This window comes from Anguilla rostrata, chromosome 2 (assembly GCF_018555375.3).
Source record: "Anguilla rostrata isolate EN2019 chromosome 2, ASM1855537v3, whole genome shotgun sequence".
Taxonomy (NCBI): Eukaryota; Metazoa; Chordata; class Actinopteri; order Anguilliformes; family Anguillidae; genus Anguilla; species Anguilla rostrata.
The window spans coordinates 73,811,569-73,829,061 of NC_057934.1; the positions used below are offsets into that span (position 1 = coordinate 73,811,569).

At 46.6% G+C, this 17,493-nt stretch overlaps 2 protein-coding genes and 1 long non-coding RNA gene across 3 annotated transcripts in view; 1 reads left to right on the top strand and 2 right to left on the bottom strand.

The window, feature by feature from the left end:
• The window catches only part of LOC135249128 (uncharacterized), a 138,236-nt gene that overhangs the window by 1,599 nt on the left and 119,144 nt on the right, over positions 1-17,493 (bottom strand). The gene's annotated exons all lie outside the window — the stretch shown is intronic.
• LOC135249125 (parvalbumin-like EF-hand-containing protein) lies at positions 87-7,224 on the bottom strand. The gene is made up of 5 exons (XM_064324416.1): positions 7,137-7,224; positions 4,446-4,568; positions 3,417-3,552; positions 1,711-1,826; positions 87-497 (listed from the first exon to the last, which is right to left on the bottom strand). Exons 2-5 carry the CDS (start codon positions 4,549-4,551, stop codon positions 454-456), a joined length of 402 nt encoding a protein of 133 aa, XP_064180486.1. The 5' UTR covers positions 4,552-4,568; positions 7,137-7,224; the 3' UTR covers positions 87-453.
• Positions 15,137-17,493, top strand: part of aatkb (apoptosis-associated tyrosine kinase b) — a 35,276-nt gene continuing 32,919 nt past the window's right edge. Inside the window, exon 1 of the mRNA XM_064324398.1 lies at positions 15,137-15,851. Coding sequence (XP_064180468.1) covers positions 15,770-15,851 — 82 coding nt within the window. The 5' untranslated portion in view covers positions 15,137-15,769. The remainder of the gene's footprint in view (positions 15,852-17,493) is intronic.

Sequence of the window (17,493 nt, forward strand, 5' to 3'; positions counted from 1 at the left end):
ACGTCAGTCCCTTTCTGAGGGAGTCTGAGTTTGTGTTTTTATGTAAACTGTTAAACGCGTGGAAAAGGAGGCTTGTGGCAGGAAAGTCATAGTGTACCTGCGGCACATTCCCCTTTATTTACCTGCTGTTTGAGCCACAGGTATTATGTTATATTAAATAAATCCAAGTTGTCATAAAGGAAAACACACATTTCCACCTGGTGTACCATCCTCTACTCCTGGCCTCTCCAGGGATTAAACACACAGCAAACAGACTGACAGACAGACCAAGCTGACCGGATGCACACATGCACGCTGAATTATACACTTCCTGTTTCCTGCACTCTCTCACCAACTAACTGCCGATGTGCAAGTTAGAGTGGAAAGGGGCTTGGCCACAAAGCCACCACTGGAGCCCCTACCTCCCCTGGCCCCACCCCCGGACCCACCCCCCGGACCTCACGCCACAGCACACTACTTCCTGGGTTTCTTCTCCAATTTGACCAGGTCAGAGAATTCTGGGAGACAGAGAGAGAGAGAGAGAGTGTGGGAGAGAGAGAGGGAGAGTGGGAGAGAGAGAGAAAGACAGAAAGAAAGACAAGGAGAGATGGAGAGAGACAAAGACATTGTTCTCATCTGGTAGCCATACATACAAATTCAGCCGATTAATGATCTGCAATAGCACTTGGCGCTGCTGACAGAGTTAAACCTGCAGAACCCTTTACAGAAAGCCTGTTACAGAGAAGCCACCACAGACTTTTAAACATTGAGAACCCAGTGCAGGAAACGCATCTCAATACAGACGTCGCAGGGAACACATTGCAGAGAACCCGTCACAGAATATTTTAACCCTTGCATTTGTATTTTGAAAAAAGCGAGCTGATTTACAAAGCTAGGCGGTGTGACCTTGAAACCCAAGCCCAGGGTGACCGCTGAGAGTCACGCTTTCGTGCCGATGAGGCTGCATGAACATCTTCCTGTTGGTCTCTGCACAGAGACCCTGAGACTGAGGCAGAACAAAGCTCTTCATTGAGCCAAACTGGCCAAGATCCAAAGCACATACTCTGCTCACAACCTAGAACGCATTGGATTGCAGGAAGACAGGTTTCTCTACAAATGTTAATCTTCAAGCAATGTTCTCTTTTGAATTATTGATGACTCTTTCAAAACATAAGATAAAACCCTCAATAATGCATGTAGGTCACAGTTCATAACAGGATTAAGATGCAAAAGTGTATCTTGTCATGATTCCAAATCTCATCTATTTTGTTTGTATGGAAAATTTTGGTGTGCACTCATCACTGTGTTAGGCAGTATATTCTTCCATAAGAACAAAGTAATGCAAATATGTGTGCAAGGCCTTGGCTGATGCTGCCCCACGCTGACCCCTGGTGGCTGTATTGTGTAAGTGCCACATGCTGACCCCTGGTGGCTGTACTGTGTAAGTTCAGCATGCTGATCCCTGGTGTTTGTATTATGTAAATGCAGCATGCTAATTCCTGGTGGCTGGATTGTGTAAATGCAGCATGCTGACCCCTGGTGGCTATACTGTGTAACTGCAACATGCTGACCCCTGGTGGCTGTACGGTGCAAGTGCAACATGCTGACCCCTTGTGTTTGTATTTTGTAAATGCAGCATGCTGACCCCTGGTGGCTGTACTGTGTAAGTGCAGCATGCTGACCCCTGGTGGATGCACTGTGTCATCACTGTGTGTGGTTTTTCTCTCTCACCTCTGAAATCGATCCTCCCATCCCCGTCAGCGTCAGCCGCCTGTATAACTGCCTCCGCCTCCTCATCAGACAGGGGAACAATGGGCACTGAGCTCGGGACGGTGGACAGGATATACCTGCTCAGCAAGGGAGGGGATTTTTGGGTGGGGGGGGCGAATGCATCAGATTAACCCCTTGAAGAGTAGGTCTTTCTTGGAATATTTTTTTCAAACGTGTTCCAAAATTCCATTTCTTTCAATTACCAGTAGTGATTGCTACCTCAGCATTAGAATTTTCTACTTATGCCTTAAAGGGTTAAAACTGCAGTATTTACAAAGAAAACACAATTTTTAGTTGTATTATTTTTGTTGTTATGTTGGGTTGTAGTTGTTTCTTTTGTTGTGATTATTATTTTGTTGTTACTGTTGTAGTTGTGGAGTTTATTGTTATTGCTGCCGCTGTAGATTTGGTTGTTGTTTTCATTGTATATGTTGACTTTGTTGCTGTTATTGTGATAGTTCTTTTGCTGTTGTTATTTTAGATGTTGATTTGTTCTTGTCAACATTCTTGTGGCGTTTGATTAGTTGTTGTGATTAATGTAGTTGTAGTTTATTTGTTGTTCATGTTGTGGTTCTTCATTTTCTGTTGTTGTTACAGTTATGATTGTTAAATAACTGCTGTTATGATTATGGATATTAAGTTATTGCTGAGGTACAAATGTGTAGACATCCACGGTTACTTTCCAAAATGCACAGTGTCACCAGCTGCTTGTTTTACACAGATCCCTAACTTCCATCCCTCGCATCACCTGGCAACCCTAACTGACTGAACCCTAACTGACTGAACCCTCCCATCACCTGGCAACCCTAACTGACTGAACCCTCATATCGCCTGGCAACCCTAACTGACTGAACCCTCCCATTGCCTGGCAACCCTAACTGACTGAACCCTCCCATCGCCTGGCAACCCGAACTGACTGAACCCTCCCATTGCCTGGCAACCCTAACTGCCTGAACCCTCATATTGCCTGGGCAATGCAATCACCCTATGGAGCTACTGGCCACAGTCAGCACTGGCATGTAAAGGTAACTTCTGAATGTGATTTAATGACCAAAATGTTTCTGCTTCCTGTATGATCTGAGAAAGGTCATTTCATAGTATGGAAGCTGATGAGAGCTCAGCTTCTTGAGCTGAAATTTTGGCCACAGAGAAATACTCCAGTCACATGCTGCCCCTGCTGGGCTGTTAGGGTACAGCGTCCTCCACAGCCTCACTTTTCTGCCACAGGGGACTGATACATTAAAGATGCGCATGCATACCTGTGTTACTGATGTGCTACCTGTGTTTTACCTGTGTTTTATCTGTGTCTTACTGTGTGCTACCCGTGTTCCTTGTGTCTTACTATGTGTTACTATATGCTACCTGTGTTTTACCTGTGTCTTACTATGTATTACTACGTGCTACCTGTGTTTTACCTCTTGTCTGTGCTATCATTGTGTTGCATGTGTCTTACCTGTGTTATCTATGTACTGCCTTGGTGTTACCTATGTGCTGCCTGTGTTACCTGTGTCTTATCTGTGTTACTGATGTGCTATCTGTGTTTTACCTGTGCCTTACCTGTGTTACCTATGTGCTACCTGTATCTTACCTGTTTGTTACCTGTGTGCTAACTTTACCTGCTCCTGATGTGTGTGCTGCCTGTGCAGAATCCTGGTGAACCCCCTTACTTGATCTCATTCCACTCGATGTATCCACTGCCATCTTTGTCCAAGACCTGGAAGGCTTTCTTGATGACTTCCTCTTGCTGATCTGAGGTCTTGTATTGCCGCATGTATTCAAAGAACTTTGAGTAGTTGAAGTTCCCTGGAAAGAGATGGATTGGCTGTTCTGTGTCAAAGCTCCACCCCACTCCCCCATCATCATGCCCTCTGCACTGTAAACAGCACCCCCCCCCCGTATCCTAACCCTAACCCTAACCCCCCCCCCCCCCCAGAAACTGCACTCCGGTGTGGTTACATAACATGCATGGGGTGGCAGTGTAGTGCACACTGGTTAGTGAGACTCAAAGGCTGCATCTTCAGTTCCCAGGTGGGATGCTGCTGTTAACCTTGGATTAGATCCCAAACCGGACTTTCTTCTGTAGAACATACAGCTATTTTAATAGAGTGAATGCATAATCAATATAAAGTGAGACTTTGTAAGCTGCTCTGACTCAGGGTCGACCCCACAGGGCCCTTCAGAGCCCCAAGACTGACCCCACAGGGCCCCAGGACTGACTCCATAGGGCCCCAAGACTGACTCCACAGGGCCCCAGGACTGACTCCATAGGGCCCCAGGACTGACTCCACAGGGCCCCAGGACTGACCCCTCAGGGCCCCACAGGGCCCCAGGACTGACCCCACAGGGCCCTTCAGGGCCCCAGGACTGACCCCTCAGAGCCCCAGGACTGACCCCACAGGGCCCCAGGACTGACCCCACAGGGCCCCAGGACTGACCCCTCAGGGCCCCAGGACTGACCCCACAGGGCCCCAGGACTGACCCCACAGGGCCCTTCAGGGCCCCAGGACTGACCCCTCAGAGCCCCAGGACTGACCCCACAGGGCCCCAGGACTGACCCCACAGGGCCCTTCAGGGCCTCAGGACTGACCCCACAGGGCCCTTCAGGGCCCCAGGACTGACCCCACAGGGCCCTTCAGTGCCCCAGGACTGACCCCTCAGGGCCCCAGGACTGACTGACCCCTCTGTGCTGGGGTTACCTTGCATTCTCATCTCGCGCGGAATGCGGTCGATGTCCTGGTCGCTAAGGCTCGCTCCCATCGCCAGGGTAACCTTCTTCACCTGCAGACTGAAGTCATCGGCCATGTTGGGATGTCTGTGTGCTGGAGGGAACACCGTATACACCGTAGTTACTCCTGTGTGCTGACATTCAGTGCTCTGTTCCTTTCCTTAAAACATTTTCCCTTCATAGCTTTGTGTCTTTATTATGTCAAGGGATAGAAGCAACAAATTTGACAATTAAACAGCAATTCCATATTCCATTATGGCTCTAAAACCAGCATACTTTTTAATATTGTTCATCAAAAGTCTTGACTATTACATTCCTAGCTTTGTTCCTGAAGGCATTTAGGAATTTAAAAGAATATACTTCTGTGCTCAAAATTGTTTTGCCTAAGCTGTGGTATACATACCCCACATGCATATGAATATTCATCTCATTATTATTCCCGCAAATACAAGGATAAGGAAGAAACTTTGCCATTCATTGATGACCAACTAGGCCTTCAATTGGCTTGACCTAGTGAGATCCTTGCTAGCTGGTTGGCTAGTTAAAATAGCTAAGCTAGCAAACTAATAGCTTATTTCTAGAGCTTTTATTTTATTTTCTAGAGATGATTTGCAACCAGATTTCTATTTGAGACCATAACATGTTTTTAAAGGATAGCAGCATATTGGGCATTTGAGATGCAAAGGATCACATGCTCTGTGCCTCAAACCTCTGTTTCTGATACTGAAACAGAGCGTTGGCATTTTCCGATTGTAGCATAACTTCAAAGGAGCATCCTCATATGTTTCAATGGCAAAATAAATCTTATCAATCTAACCAATACCAGAAAATTTCAAACTACCGTATAACATTCCCAGCTGCCGAACTGGCAGGCAGGCTTTGTTGCTTTGGTGCTGAAGCTCATCTGGGCACTGCCATTTCTTTAACCTCTATTTTTAGTTCAAATCCAAATGAAACCTTGCCCAGCCATTGGCTGGCGCAAGAACCTTGTGCCAATCAGCGCTCTTCTACTGCATATGCTGCATTTGCAGCATAGCCAAACAGAAACCTTCGCTAGGTAGACTATTTGTTTCCTCAACACATGCGGTCTAAAATGTGTATGTCTTTTAATTATATTATTATATTATATATCTTTGTAAAGACATATTATTCAAAGACTGACTGTAATACGAAGACTTAAAATAAAGTCAACTTAACCTTTAAAAAAAAAAAAAAAGACTTGTCCAGCGATATCCCAACGCTTCCAAAAAAACTACAAATATGATGGCAAATGTTCAGTTGGATGCTAGTGCCCCTGATCTCCACACATAAAATTACATGGAGTGTGCTCCCCTGGACTAGAGCATCAAAACAGAGACACCCCCTCCCTCCCTCAACAACAGTACAGCAGTACAGATGCCAAGAGAGGGCTTTGACCCATGCAGAATGTTAGTCATACCCAGCATTCTGGCAGGGCCCGTCCTGAGCAGGTGTCCTCTTACCCCTCTGAGGAGGTGGTTATTCGTGGAGAAGAGGGTGTTGTGATAACTCAGGGTAACATCATAGGCCTGCATGTGTAGGGGACCCTTGGGGCTGTCTGCTGTTACCCCCCCCCCCCAAATGCTACTGAGAATGACAGGGATTCCCATGAGTCCTGTCCCAATCCTGGGTCTGGATCTCAGACAGACCCCATCCAGGCTTTCAGATCTCCACCCCAAACTCACAAAAAATGACACCATTGGACCTTCGCCTCCACTGTATCCATCATGCTTACGGTCCCCAGCAGACATAAGTGACTCTAAACTCAATACGTTCCTCTCTTTGCACATGGCCAAGCGGCTGGAACACCTCTTATGGTGATAGGCTATAAAAACCCCAGGGTTCTTGTGCTTCCTGCTAGCAAAGACCCTGCAGACCACACACCACTGCCCATAAGCAGAGATCTACCAGCTGACGACTTCACGTTTCCCAAACCACCAAGCCCACTGGAGAGATGACAGTGATCATGCTATTTTAACGCAGGTGATCGCACAGATAAGAAGTTATGCTAACACATGTGATAGCAGAGTAAATCATGCTAACAGTAAAAGAAGTAATGTAATGTAACAGTAAATATGCTAGCTAACCGGTGATACACAGTAAATATGCTACGCTAACCCAGGTGATACCACAGTAACAATGCTATGCTTATGCAGGTGATATCACAGTAAAGATGCTATGCTAATGCAGGTGATATCACAATAACTATGCTTATGCAGGTGATATCACAGTAACAATGCTATGCTAAGGCAGGTGATATCACAGTAACAATGCCATGCTAAGGCAGGTGATATCACAATAACAATGCTATGGTGATGCAGGTGATATCACAGTAAAGATGCTATGCTAATGCAGGTGATATCACAATAACAATGCTATGCTTATGCAGGTGATATCACAGTACCCATGCTATGCTAAGGCAGGTGATATCACAGTACCCATGCTATGCTAAGGCAGGTGATATCACAGTAACGATGCTATGCTAAGGCAGGTGATATCACAGTAACGATGCTATGCTAAGGCAGGTGATATCACAGTAATGATGCTATGCTAAGGCAGGTGATATCACAGTAACGATGCTATGCTAAGTATTGAGTGACCTCCCCACGTTTTCAGGCAGTGCTGTGTGCTCAAGCTTACTCACCAGCTCAACGTTGTCTTGTCGGGGGGCGTCCCACTGCTTAACTCACTCTCCCCTCTTCAGCTTTTATACTCGGGCAGGCGGATATTTCCATCAGTGCCCTGCACCTGCCACTCTACCCTGACCCCCCCTCCCCATAACAGCCATGGATCTCTTTTCTCTACTCCGCCTCCCTTCCTCCCGCTCCCCCCCCCCTCTCTCTCTTTCTCTCTTTCAGAGCACCAAGATGAAGATACAAGTGGAACATGATAGTGCTAAAAGACCAAGATACAAGTGATACATGAAAGTGATACTTGATTGGGCAAAGCCCTGCAGGGGAGTAGTGTTAGTCATGGTAAGATCTGGAGAAATGCATCTTCAGACCACAGCGGAAAATGGGCATGGACCATTTTGTAGAGGAATGGGGAGTTTGTTTCACCACTGCTGAGCTAGGGTGGAGAAGCTCTGTGGCAGGGACAAGCGAGAACCATTCACCTGGATGACAGGGGACTGAGCCCTGAGTAACTCCTGCAGACTGAGTAACTCCAGCAGACTGAGCCCTGAGTAACTCGAGCAGACTGAGTCCTGAGTCACACCAGCAGACTGAGCCCTGAGTAACTCCAGCAGACTGAGTCCTGAGTAACTCCAGCAGACTGAGTCCTGAGTCACTCCAGCAGACTGAGCCCTGAGTAACTCCAGCAGACTGAGTCCTGAGTAACTCCAGCAGACTGAGTCCTGAGTAACTCCAGCAGACTGAGCCCTGAGTAACTCCAGCAGACTGAGTCCTGAGTAACTCCAGCAGACTGAGGCCTGAGTAACTCCAGCAGACTGAGTCCTGAGTAACTCCAGCAGACTGAGCCCTGAGTAACTCCAGCAGACTGAGTCCTGAGTAACTCCAGCAAACTGAGTCCTGAGTAACTCCAGCAGACTGAGTCCTGAGTAACTCCAGCAAACTGAGTCCTGAGTAACTCCAGCAGACTGAGTCCTGAGTAACTCCAGCAGACTGAGCCCTGAGTAACTCGAGCAGACTGAGGTACTCCGCGACTGAGTGACTCAGCAACTCCGACGCAGAGACCCGAGTCCACTGAGTAACTCACGAGCTAGGGCTCTGAGCCTGAGTAACTCCAGCAGACTGACCTGAGACTCCGCAGACTGAGTCTAACTCCAGCAGACTGAGCCTCCAGTAACACCTGTCCTGCAGACTGGATGAACTCATGCAGACTGAGACTCGAGTGAAACTCCAGCAAACTGAGTCCTGAGTAACTCCAGCAGACTGAGTAACTCCAGCAGACTGAGTCCTGAGTAACTCCAGCAGACTGAGTAACTCCTGCAGATGGAGAGAGGAGGTTAAAACCTGAGGTACTGATTCTGACACTGTGAGTGTTGGAAATTTCAGAACATCTTATGCTTCCCAACACAGCATGGCCCCATCAGCCCCCAGTATGATCTGAGTCCAGCACCACTATCATACAGAATATTTACTTCAGAGAGAGAGAAAGAGCGTGTGTGTGTGTGTGTGTGTGTGTGTAGTGTGAGTGTAGTGTGAGTGTGTGTGTGTGTGTGTAGTCTGTGTGTAATCTGTAGAGTGTGTGTGTGCATGTGTGTGTGTGTAGTCTGTAGTGTGTGTGTGTGTGTGTATGTGTGTGTGTAATCTGTAGTGTGTAGTGTGTGTGTGTAATCTGTAGTGTGCGTAGTGTGTGTGTTATCTGTAGTGTGTGTGTGTAATGTGTGTGTGTGTAATCTGTATTGTATGTGTAGTGTGTAGTCTGTAGTGTGTGTGTGTGTGTGTGTAGTGACTGTAGTTTGTAGTGTGTGTGTGTGTGTGTAGTGTGTATAGTCTGTAGTGTGTGTGTGTGTGTGTAGTGTGTAGTCTGTAGTGTGTGTGTGTTTGTGTGTGTGTGTAGTCTGTAGTCTTTAGTGTGTGTAGTCTGTAGTCTGTAGTGTGTGTGTGTTTGTGTGTGTGTGTGTAGTCTGTAGTCTTTAGTGTGTGTGTGTGTGTAATGTGTGTAGTCTGTGGTGTGTGTGTGTGTGTGTATGTGTGTAGTGTGTAGTCTGTAGTGTGTGTGTGTTTATGTGTGTGTGTAGTCTGTAGTCTTTAGTGTGTGTAGTGTGTGTGTGTGTAATGTGTGTAGTCTGTAGTGTGTGTGTGTAGTGTGTAGTCTGTAGTGTGTGTGTGCATGTAGTCTGTAGTCTGTAGTGTGTGTAGTGTGTGTGTGTAGTGTGTGTAGTCTGTAGTGTGTGTGTAGTATGTGTGTAGTCTATAGTGTGTGTGTGTGTAGTCTGTAGTGTGTGTGTGTGCGTGTGTGTGCGGTCTGTAGTGTGTGTGTGTAGTGTGTGTGTAGTCTACAGGGTGTGTGTGTGTGTGTAGTCTGTAGTGTGTGTGTGTGTGTGTGCATGTGTGTGCAGTGTGTAGTGTGTGTGTGTGGTGTGTGTGTGCGTGTGTGTGTGTGTGTGTGTGTGTATGTGTGTGTGTGTGCGCGTGTGTGTGTGTGAGAGTGTGTGTGTGTGAGAGAGTGTGTGTGTGAGAGTGTGTGTGTGTGGTGTGTGTGTGCGTGTGTGTGTGTGTAGTGTGTGTGTGTGTGTGTGTGTAGTGTGTGTAGTCTGTAGTGTGTGTGTGTGTGTGTGTGTGTGTGTAGTGTGTGTAGTCTGTAGTGTGTGTGTGTGTAGTGTGTGTAGTCTGTAGTGTGTGTGTGTGTGTAGTCTGTAGTGTGTGTGTGTGTGTGTGTGTGTGTGTGTGTAGTGGGCGCAGCGTGTGTATGTGTGTTTGTGTGCAATGCGTGTGCGTGTGTGTGTGTGTGTGTAGTGTGTGTGTAGTCTGTAGTGTGTGTGTGTGTGTAGTGTGTGTAGTCTGTAGTGTGTGTAGTCTGTAGTGTGTGTGTGTGTGTGTTTGTGTGTGTGTAGTGTGTGTGTGCGTGTGTGTGTGTGTGTGGTCTGTAGTGTGTTTTTGTGTGTGTAGTGTGTGTGTGCATGTGTGTGTGTGTGTGTGTAGTGTGTGTAGTCTGTAGTGTGTGTGTGTGTGTGTTTGTGTGTGTGTAGTCTGTAGTGTGTGTGTGTGTGTGTGTGTTTGTGTGTGTGTAGTGTGTGTAGTCTGTAGTGTGTCTGTGTGTGTAGTGTGTGTGTGCGTGTGTGTGTGTGTGTGCGTGTGTGCGTGTAGAGTGTGTAGTCTGTAGTGTGTGTGTGTGTGTGTAGTGTGTGTGTGCGTGTGTAGTGTGTGTGTGCGTGTGTGTGTGTGTGTAGTGTGTGTGTGCGTGTGTGTGTGTGTGTGTGTGTAGTGTGTGTGTGTGCTCCAGCTGTCTCCTATGTCCCCTGGCTGTGGGGGGGAAGCAGGGTGTAATATGGCCGCACCTGTAGGGTGCAGATTGACATGTGGCCCCCAGGGGCCAGTTAGACTTTAGCACAGAGCACATGGGCCTGACAGGAGCTAAATTAGCACAAGCTCATGTTTGGACTTCACCGTTCCAGCACCTTGCTGTGTTTACACATGCGTGTTTATACATAACTGTGTGTCTGTGCCTGTCTTTTTCTGCTTTGAAGTTTGCTTTGAAGTCTGAGTGTATGTTTTGCCTGTGTATGAGTGTGTGTTCTGCGTGTATATGAGTGTGTGTTTTGTGTGTGTATAAGTGTGTGTTCTGTGGTTGGTATGTGTTTCTGTGAGTGTTTGTGAATGCACCTGTTTGTTTGAGTCTGATCTTCCAAGTATACCATATGCAAATTTAAAGTTCATTGTGGAACTCCACTTCCCACAGTGCCTTTCTCAGATAAGAGGTCTTTTTCCTTTATTCTTTGTGATCCACCCAGGGGTCCAAACCCAGGCTGCGTTCCGTTAAGCAATTATGCATAACAGAACACAGCCCCACTTTGAAATAACTCCTGTACTTTCTACTTCCTACTAACTTTCTTTTGACAATGATGTAATGATATACTACCTGAAATGCCTTCAGGAGTTAAAATATGTAACAATTTTATTTGTCTAAAAAAAATTGTCCTTTAAAATTATGTTCTGTCACTTTGTTTAAAAAGTAAACATTTTTATGAAATTCCCAGAGTTAAAAAAATCACCAGCTTTTCCTAAGAAACCTGTGAAATTTGATAAGCATGCTATTGCTCAATATACAGATTTTCCCCAGTAATTTTCTGACTTGACTGTAGTAATTTACATGAGATGTAAGGTGAGCTAACAGGCCTATAGTATCCTGGGTGTTACAGCCCAAAACTGCCAAGTTACAATAAAAGACTGTCAGCACAAAAGCCCAGCACGTTTAAAACCCCACAACATATATTTATTAAATGACACAAAAACAATAGAAACCCACATACAAATAGGTAGACAGGGCAGAGCCAGCAGGTTTAACCTAATTCTCACAGTCCAGAACCGGACTGAGCTGTCTGAACAGAGTATGGTTTCTATCTCACTTGCGCCAAAGATGGGACAAGAGAAAGAACAAATTAAAGGGGAGAAAGGGGGAAGTGAGTCTTCCGGTCTGCTGCTACCCTACCCTGACTAGCTACAACAAAAAAGTACAAAAGAAAAGAAAACACTAACCACACGGTCTACCAGGTATTCAGACGTGATATTTGGATCAAGGTACAAAATGAAGATCAATCATAACTGAGTTAAACAAAAGAAGAAAAACAATAGTCGAGGCGTCCTGCAATGTAGCATGTCTACAGGAACAATGAGAGAGAGCTACTGCTGCCCCGAGTCGCCCTCTTTTATAGGGGAGGAACCGACCAGTGCACACGCCTGTACGCACACCGCGCATTCTACCACTGCAGCCTGCAGAGAAAGAGAGACTCCTGCTGGAGAAAAGAAGATAAATTACTGCAAAATTAATTTCAGCAAGAATAATGACTAGGAGCACATAACACAGGGTCATCTTGCCCCCCTTTCTATAAGCTGCTGCTATACCTCCTCACTTCCAGTCAGTAGGAATTTCTCCAGTTTTGAGAGAGTATATAAAATACCTGTGAGGGGTTTATAGAGCATCTCCCCAACATCTTTCAGTACTCAGGAAAAATGGGACTTCTGCTGTAATGTATTTGTCTTCCAACAACATTCTGTCCATTGGACTTCATTCTGGCTGCTTCATCTCAATTATGCAACTATCAAACTATGGGCTCATTTATATACCTCTGCTACAGGGCTCAGCTATAGGGTCAAACTATGGGCTCATTTATATACCTCTGCTACAGGGCTCAGCTATGGGGTCAAACTATGTGCTCATTTATATACCTCTGCTACAGGGCTCAGCTATAGGGTCAAACTATGGGCTCATTTATATACCTCTGCTACAGGGCTCAGCTATAGGGTCAAACTATGGGCTCATTTATATACCTCTGCTACAGGGCTCAGCTATAGGGTCAAACTATGGGCTCATTTATATACCTCTGCTACAGGGCTCAGCTATAGGGTCAAACTATGGGCTCATTTATATACCTTGCTACAGGCTCAGCTATAGGTCAACATGGGCTCATTTATATACCTCGCTACAGGGCTCAGCTATAGGGTCAAACTATGGGCTCATTTATATAACTCTGCTACAGGGCTCAGCTATAGGGTCAAACTATGGGCTCATTTATATACTACTGCTACAGGGCTCAGCTATAGGGTCAAACTATGTGCTCATTTATATACCTCTGCTACAGGGCTCAGCTATAGGGTCAAACTATGTGCTCATTTATATACCTCTGCTACAGGGCTCAGCTATAGGGTCAAACTATGGGCTAATATATCTACCTCTGTTACAGGGCTCAGCTATTGGGTCAAACTATGGGCTCATTTATATACCTCTGCTACAGGGCTCAGCTATAGGGTCAAACTATGGGCTCATTTATATACCTCTGCTACAGGGCTCAGCTATAGGGTTGGCACTAAGAAACCAGATGATAATCCTGTTAAAAGTGTCCATTGGTTCTGGATTATTGTAATTGCTTCTGTGATAAATAAAAAATAAGATGAACTTCTATCAGCAGATTTACATGACATTTTGCTTTATGGAATTATTATAACCCTAAATGAAAATTCATAATTATTATTACTGTAGTATAATAAATAGTTAATTCCCAACTTGTCAGCCAAACTCAGTGAAACTGGTGAAACTCAGATGGAGCGGTGTGTGTTTGAATGAGTCTGATAACCTTAATCACATGATTATGTGATTGTGGGCAGAGTCAGTTTCACACACGCTAATGGGGCTGAGTCTGTGGCCATGCCCCCCTGCTCTGGAGGAAGTGACAGGCAGCATCACAGTCTGCATTAATGGCTGATATCACTCTCAGTCATGGGAGAGGCCCCTGGACCAATCAGAGTGGCTGCAGGGAGAGGTCACAGGGAGACCCGGGGCTTGTGACTTTGAGGAATGACATCACAATGCTACCATTCCTTCGTACATTCCGGTCTTCCTCATTGGCTGCTCTTCAGCCCCTTCCCTTCCCCTCACTGATGCTACTGGGCATGCTCAGGAGAGAGTCTCACTGCCAGATACAGGCAGTTTGATTGGCAGATGCATAATGCACACACACACATAATTCACACACACACACACACACACACACATAATGCACACACACATGCATAATGCTCACACACACACGATGCACACACACACGCATGATGCACACACACACACACACGATGCACACACATGCATATTGCTCACACACACACGATGCACACACACACACACACACACATAATGCACACACACACGCATAATGCTCACACACATAATGCGCACACGCACATGCATAATGCTCACACACGCATGATGCACACACACACGATGCACACACATGCACTATGCACACACACACACAATGCACACACGATGCACACACACACACGCATGATGCACACGCACACACACAATGCACACACGATGCACAAACACACACACGCATGATGCAGACACACACACACGATGCACACACACACACACAATGCACACACACACATAATGCACACACACACACACGCATGATGCACACACACACACACACGATGCACACACACACACACACACGATGCACACACACACACAATGCACACACGATGCACACACACACACGCATGATGCACACACACACACACAATGCACACACGATGCACAAACACACACAGGCATGATGCAGACACACACACACACGATGCACACACACACACACAATGCACAGACACACATAATGCACACACACACACACGGCACCACACCATGATGCACACACACGCGATGCACACACACACGATGCACACACACACATGATGCACACACACACGATGCACACACACACACAATGCACACACGATGCACAAACACACACAATGCACACACGATGCACACACACACACAATGCACACATGATGCACAAACACACACACGCATGATGCAGACACACACACACGATGCACACACACACACACGATGCACACACACACACACATAATGCACACACACACACACACACGATGCACACACAATGCACACATGATGCACAAACACACACACGCATGATGCAGACACACACACACGATGCACACACACACACACGATGCACACACACACACACATAATGCACACACACACACACACATAATGCACACACACACACACGCATGATGCACACACACACGATGCACACACACACATGATGCACACACACACGCACACACACACACGCTGAGGACTGAGCAGAGCTGGGAGAGCAGCAGCAGTGCAGACCGGAGTGAAGCCCTGGCGTCATGCCACAGCTCTGAGTCTGACGCTGCCACGCTACTGTACATTATGTAAGAGAAATGACGCTGTTGTATGCTGCTGTCATGGTTGTTGCACTCTGGTAGAGTTATATAAATAGGGATTTTTAAGCTTTCCTCATACAACAGAGATTTTCATTTGATGGGCATCTGATTAACGCCTGTCAGACTATTGATAATAAGTGTTGACATAGCCACGATAGCATTGTGCATAAACCATACCTCAGCCTGTTGTACCGCCCCCCCGCGCTGCGGATTCCTTCATTCTGATTCTATATTGGGGATGATAAGCAGGCAAGATGGCGCTCCTGCTGTCAGTGCCTGGACAGCTCCGTTTTACACATCCACCTAAACTGCCAATTTAATCCATAACAGCCGGAGAATGAGCTATAGGTAGGATCTTATGTGCGCAGCACTCCCGATATCAGCGAATTTCCCGCTCGTGCTGGGAGCGTTATTCGTTTTGTCACAGAGAGCCTTACGGGCCAGATGAAGTGCCCGTTCTAACGGAATGGGCCCCGGGAGCCGCTTTGGGTTTGGTGCAGAGGCAGGGGGGAGAGCTATTTAAACAAAACCACAGCATCACCCTGATGCAGGAACACCGCTGCGTCTAGGCACAATTTTTCTTCTCCCCAGTCGGACCGAATGTAATAATATCGCGGGAGAAATGCGACTGCTGGATGTCTCCCCGAGCGCAGCCGCTAAAACAGAACAGAAGAGGGGGTAGATTCCTCACGCCCGCCCCATATTCTGCCGCGTGCAGCGAAGATGGAGCAGCGGCCGCTGTGGCACAAGTGGTGCCTTTGAATCGGGGGGAAATGCGACGTCTTGCGCGAACATTATTCTCTGCTCCTGTTTCAAACGGACTTTAAATGGTCACTGGCTAACAGGCTAGACGAAGAGGAGGATGTCCGCGACTTTCTTTCTGTTGGTCATGTCTTCTTCGTTTTTCAATCCCAGCTTTGCCTTCAGTTCTCATTTCGACTCAGGTGAGATCAAAATGGAAAACGCAAATTCCATCACTAATGGCGCGCGCGGAATATCTGTCATCTGTGCTAGAATACCAGTTGATAAGGCCGATTACCAACCCAGGGTCTCGAATAATACAAATGTTACGCCCAGATATGGTTGCTGGGTGGCTTGATAAGCGGTTTCGTGGTTGTATGAGCGTATTCGGCCATCTTTGATCACGCTGAACGTAAGAGGACATTGGCGTGAGAAATGTCTGTGGTGGGTGGCTCAGCCAACGCGCGTGGCGGCGCTTTTTAAGGCTCACATGTGTTTCAAAACGGTGCGTTTGAACGGTGTAGCGACACCGGCAGTGATGTGTGTATGTGTGTGTGTGCGTGTGTGTGAGCTTAGGGCTGTATGTGCGTGTGTGTATGCGTGTGTGTGTGTATGTGTGTGTGAGTGTGAGTGTGTATGCATGTGTGTGTGTGTGAATGTGTGTGTATGCGTGTGTGTGTGTGTGTGAGTGTGTATGTGTATGTGTGCGTGTGTGTGAGTTCAGGGGTGTGGTGTGTATGTGTGTGTGTGTGAGTGTGTATGTGTGCGTGTGTGTGAGTGTGTATGCGTGTGTGTGAGTGTGAGTGTGAGTGTGTACGAGTGTGTGTGTGTGTGTGTGTATGTGTGCGTGTGTGTGTGTGTGTGTGTGAGTGTGTATGTGTGTGTGTGTGCATGTGTGTGTGTATGTGTGTGTATGAGTGTGTGTGTGTGTGTGTGTGTGTGTGTGTGTGTGTGTGCGTGTGTGTGTGTGTGTGTGTGTGTGAGTGTGTATGAGTGTGTGTGTGTGTGTGTGCGTCGTGTGTGTGAGACGAAGAGGTGCATATCCATACCGGTAGCTGCCTCTCATCCCCTCTCAGCTCCTCTCGCTGTCTATAATAGGCCCCTGTAGCTGTCACATGACTGCCACAGAAGGCAGCTTCTGTACAGCTCTGTGTGTTCAGCAGGGTGATGGTGATGCTGGTTATACTTCTACTGCTGCCAGTATTCAATATTCTTATTATGATTACTATTATTATTAGTAGTAGTCGTAGTAGTAGCAGTAGTAGTAATAATAATAATCAACATCACCATCATCACCAGTGTGGGGCCATGCACCAGTAAATCACATTTATAAGCATGCCCCACAAAATTTTGCTGACCTTATTAATTCTAGAAAAAGAATGAATATTTGAAAAACTGAAAGTAAAGATAAAAATGAAATGAAGTAAATGCTGGGTCTGAATGTATTGTTTAACGCTGGTGTTTGTAGAGGTAGATGGATACAGAAGCACAGTTGTGAGGACTGGAGGATTGTAATGGAGATGGAGATCCAATGTGAGATGATTCTAATGAGATTTAGCTGTGGGGTCTGCAGGTGAGGTCTACAGGTTTCCAGATCATTCCCATGAGGGGCTGTGACTTTAATCATGGGTTATGGACATCAGGGAGATCATCAGAGGCTGCACCTCATGTTGTATCAAGGCCCACCTCCGCTGTTTGTCAGAGTGATGTGATTGGCCCTCCACACTGTTGCTCCAGGTTACTCACAAATGTAGCTCACCTATGTAGCTCACCTGCTGACATACTGAGAACAAAAACACCTGCAAATCTGGTCTGGCAGAAAATGTGTTTTACTGGCCTACTCTG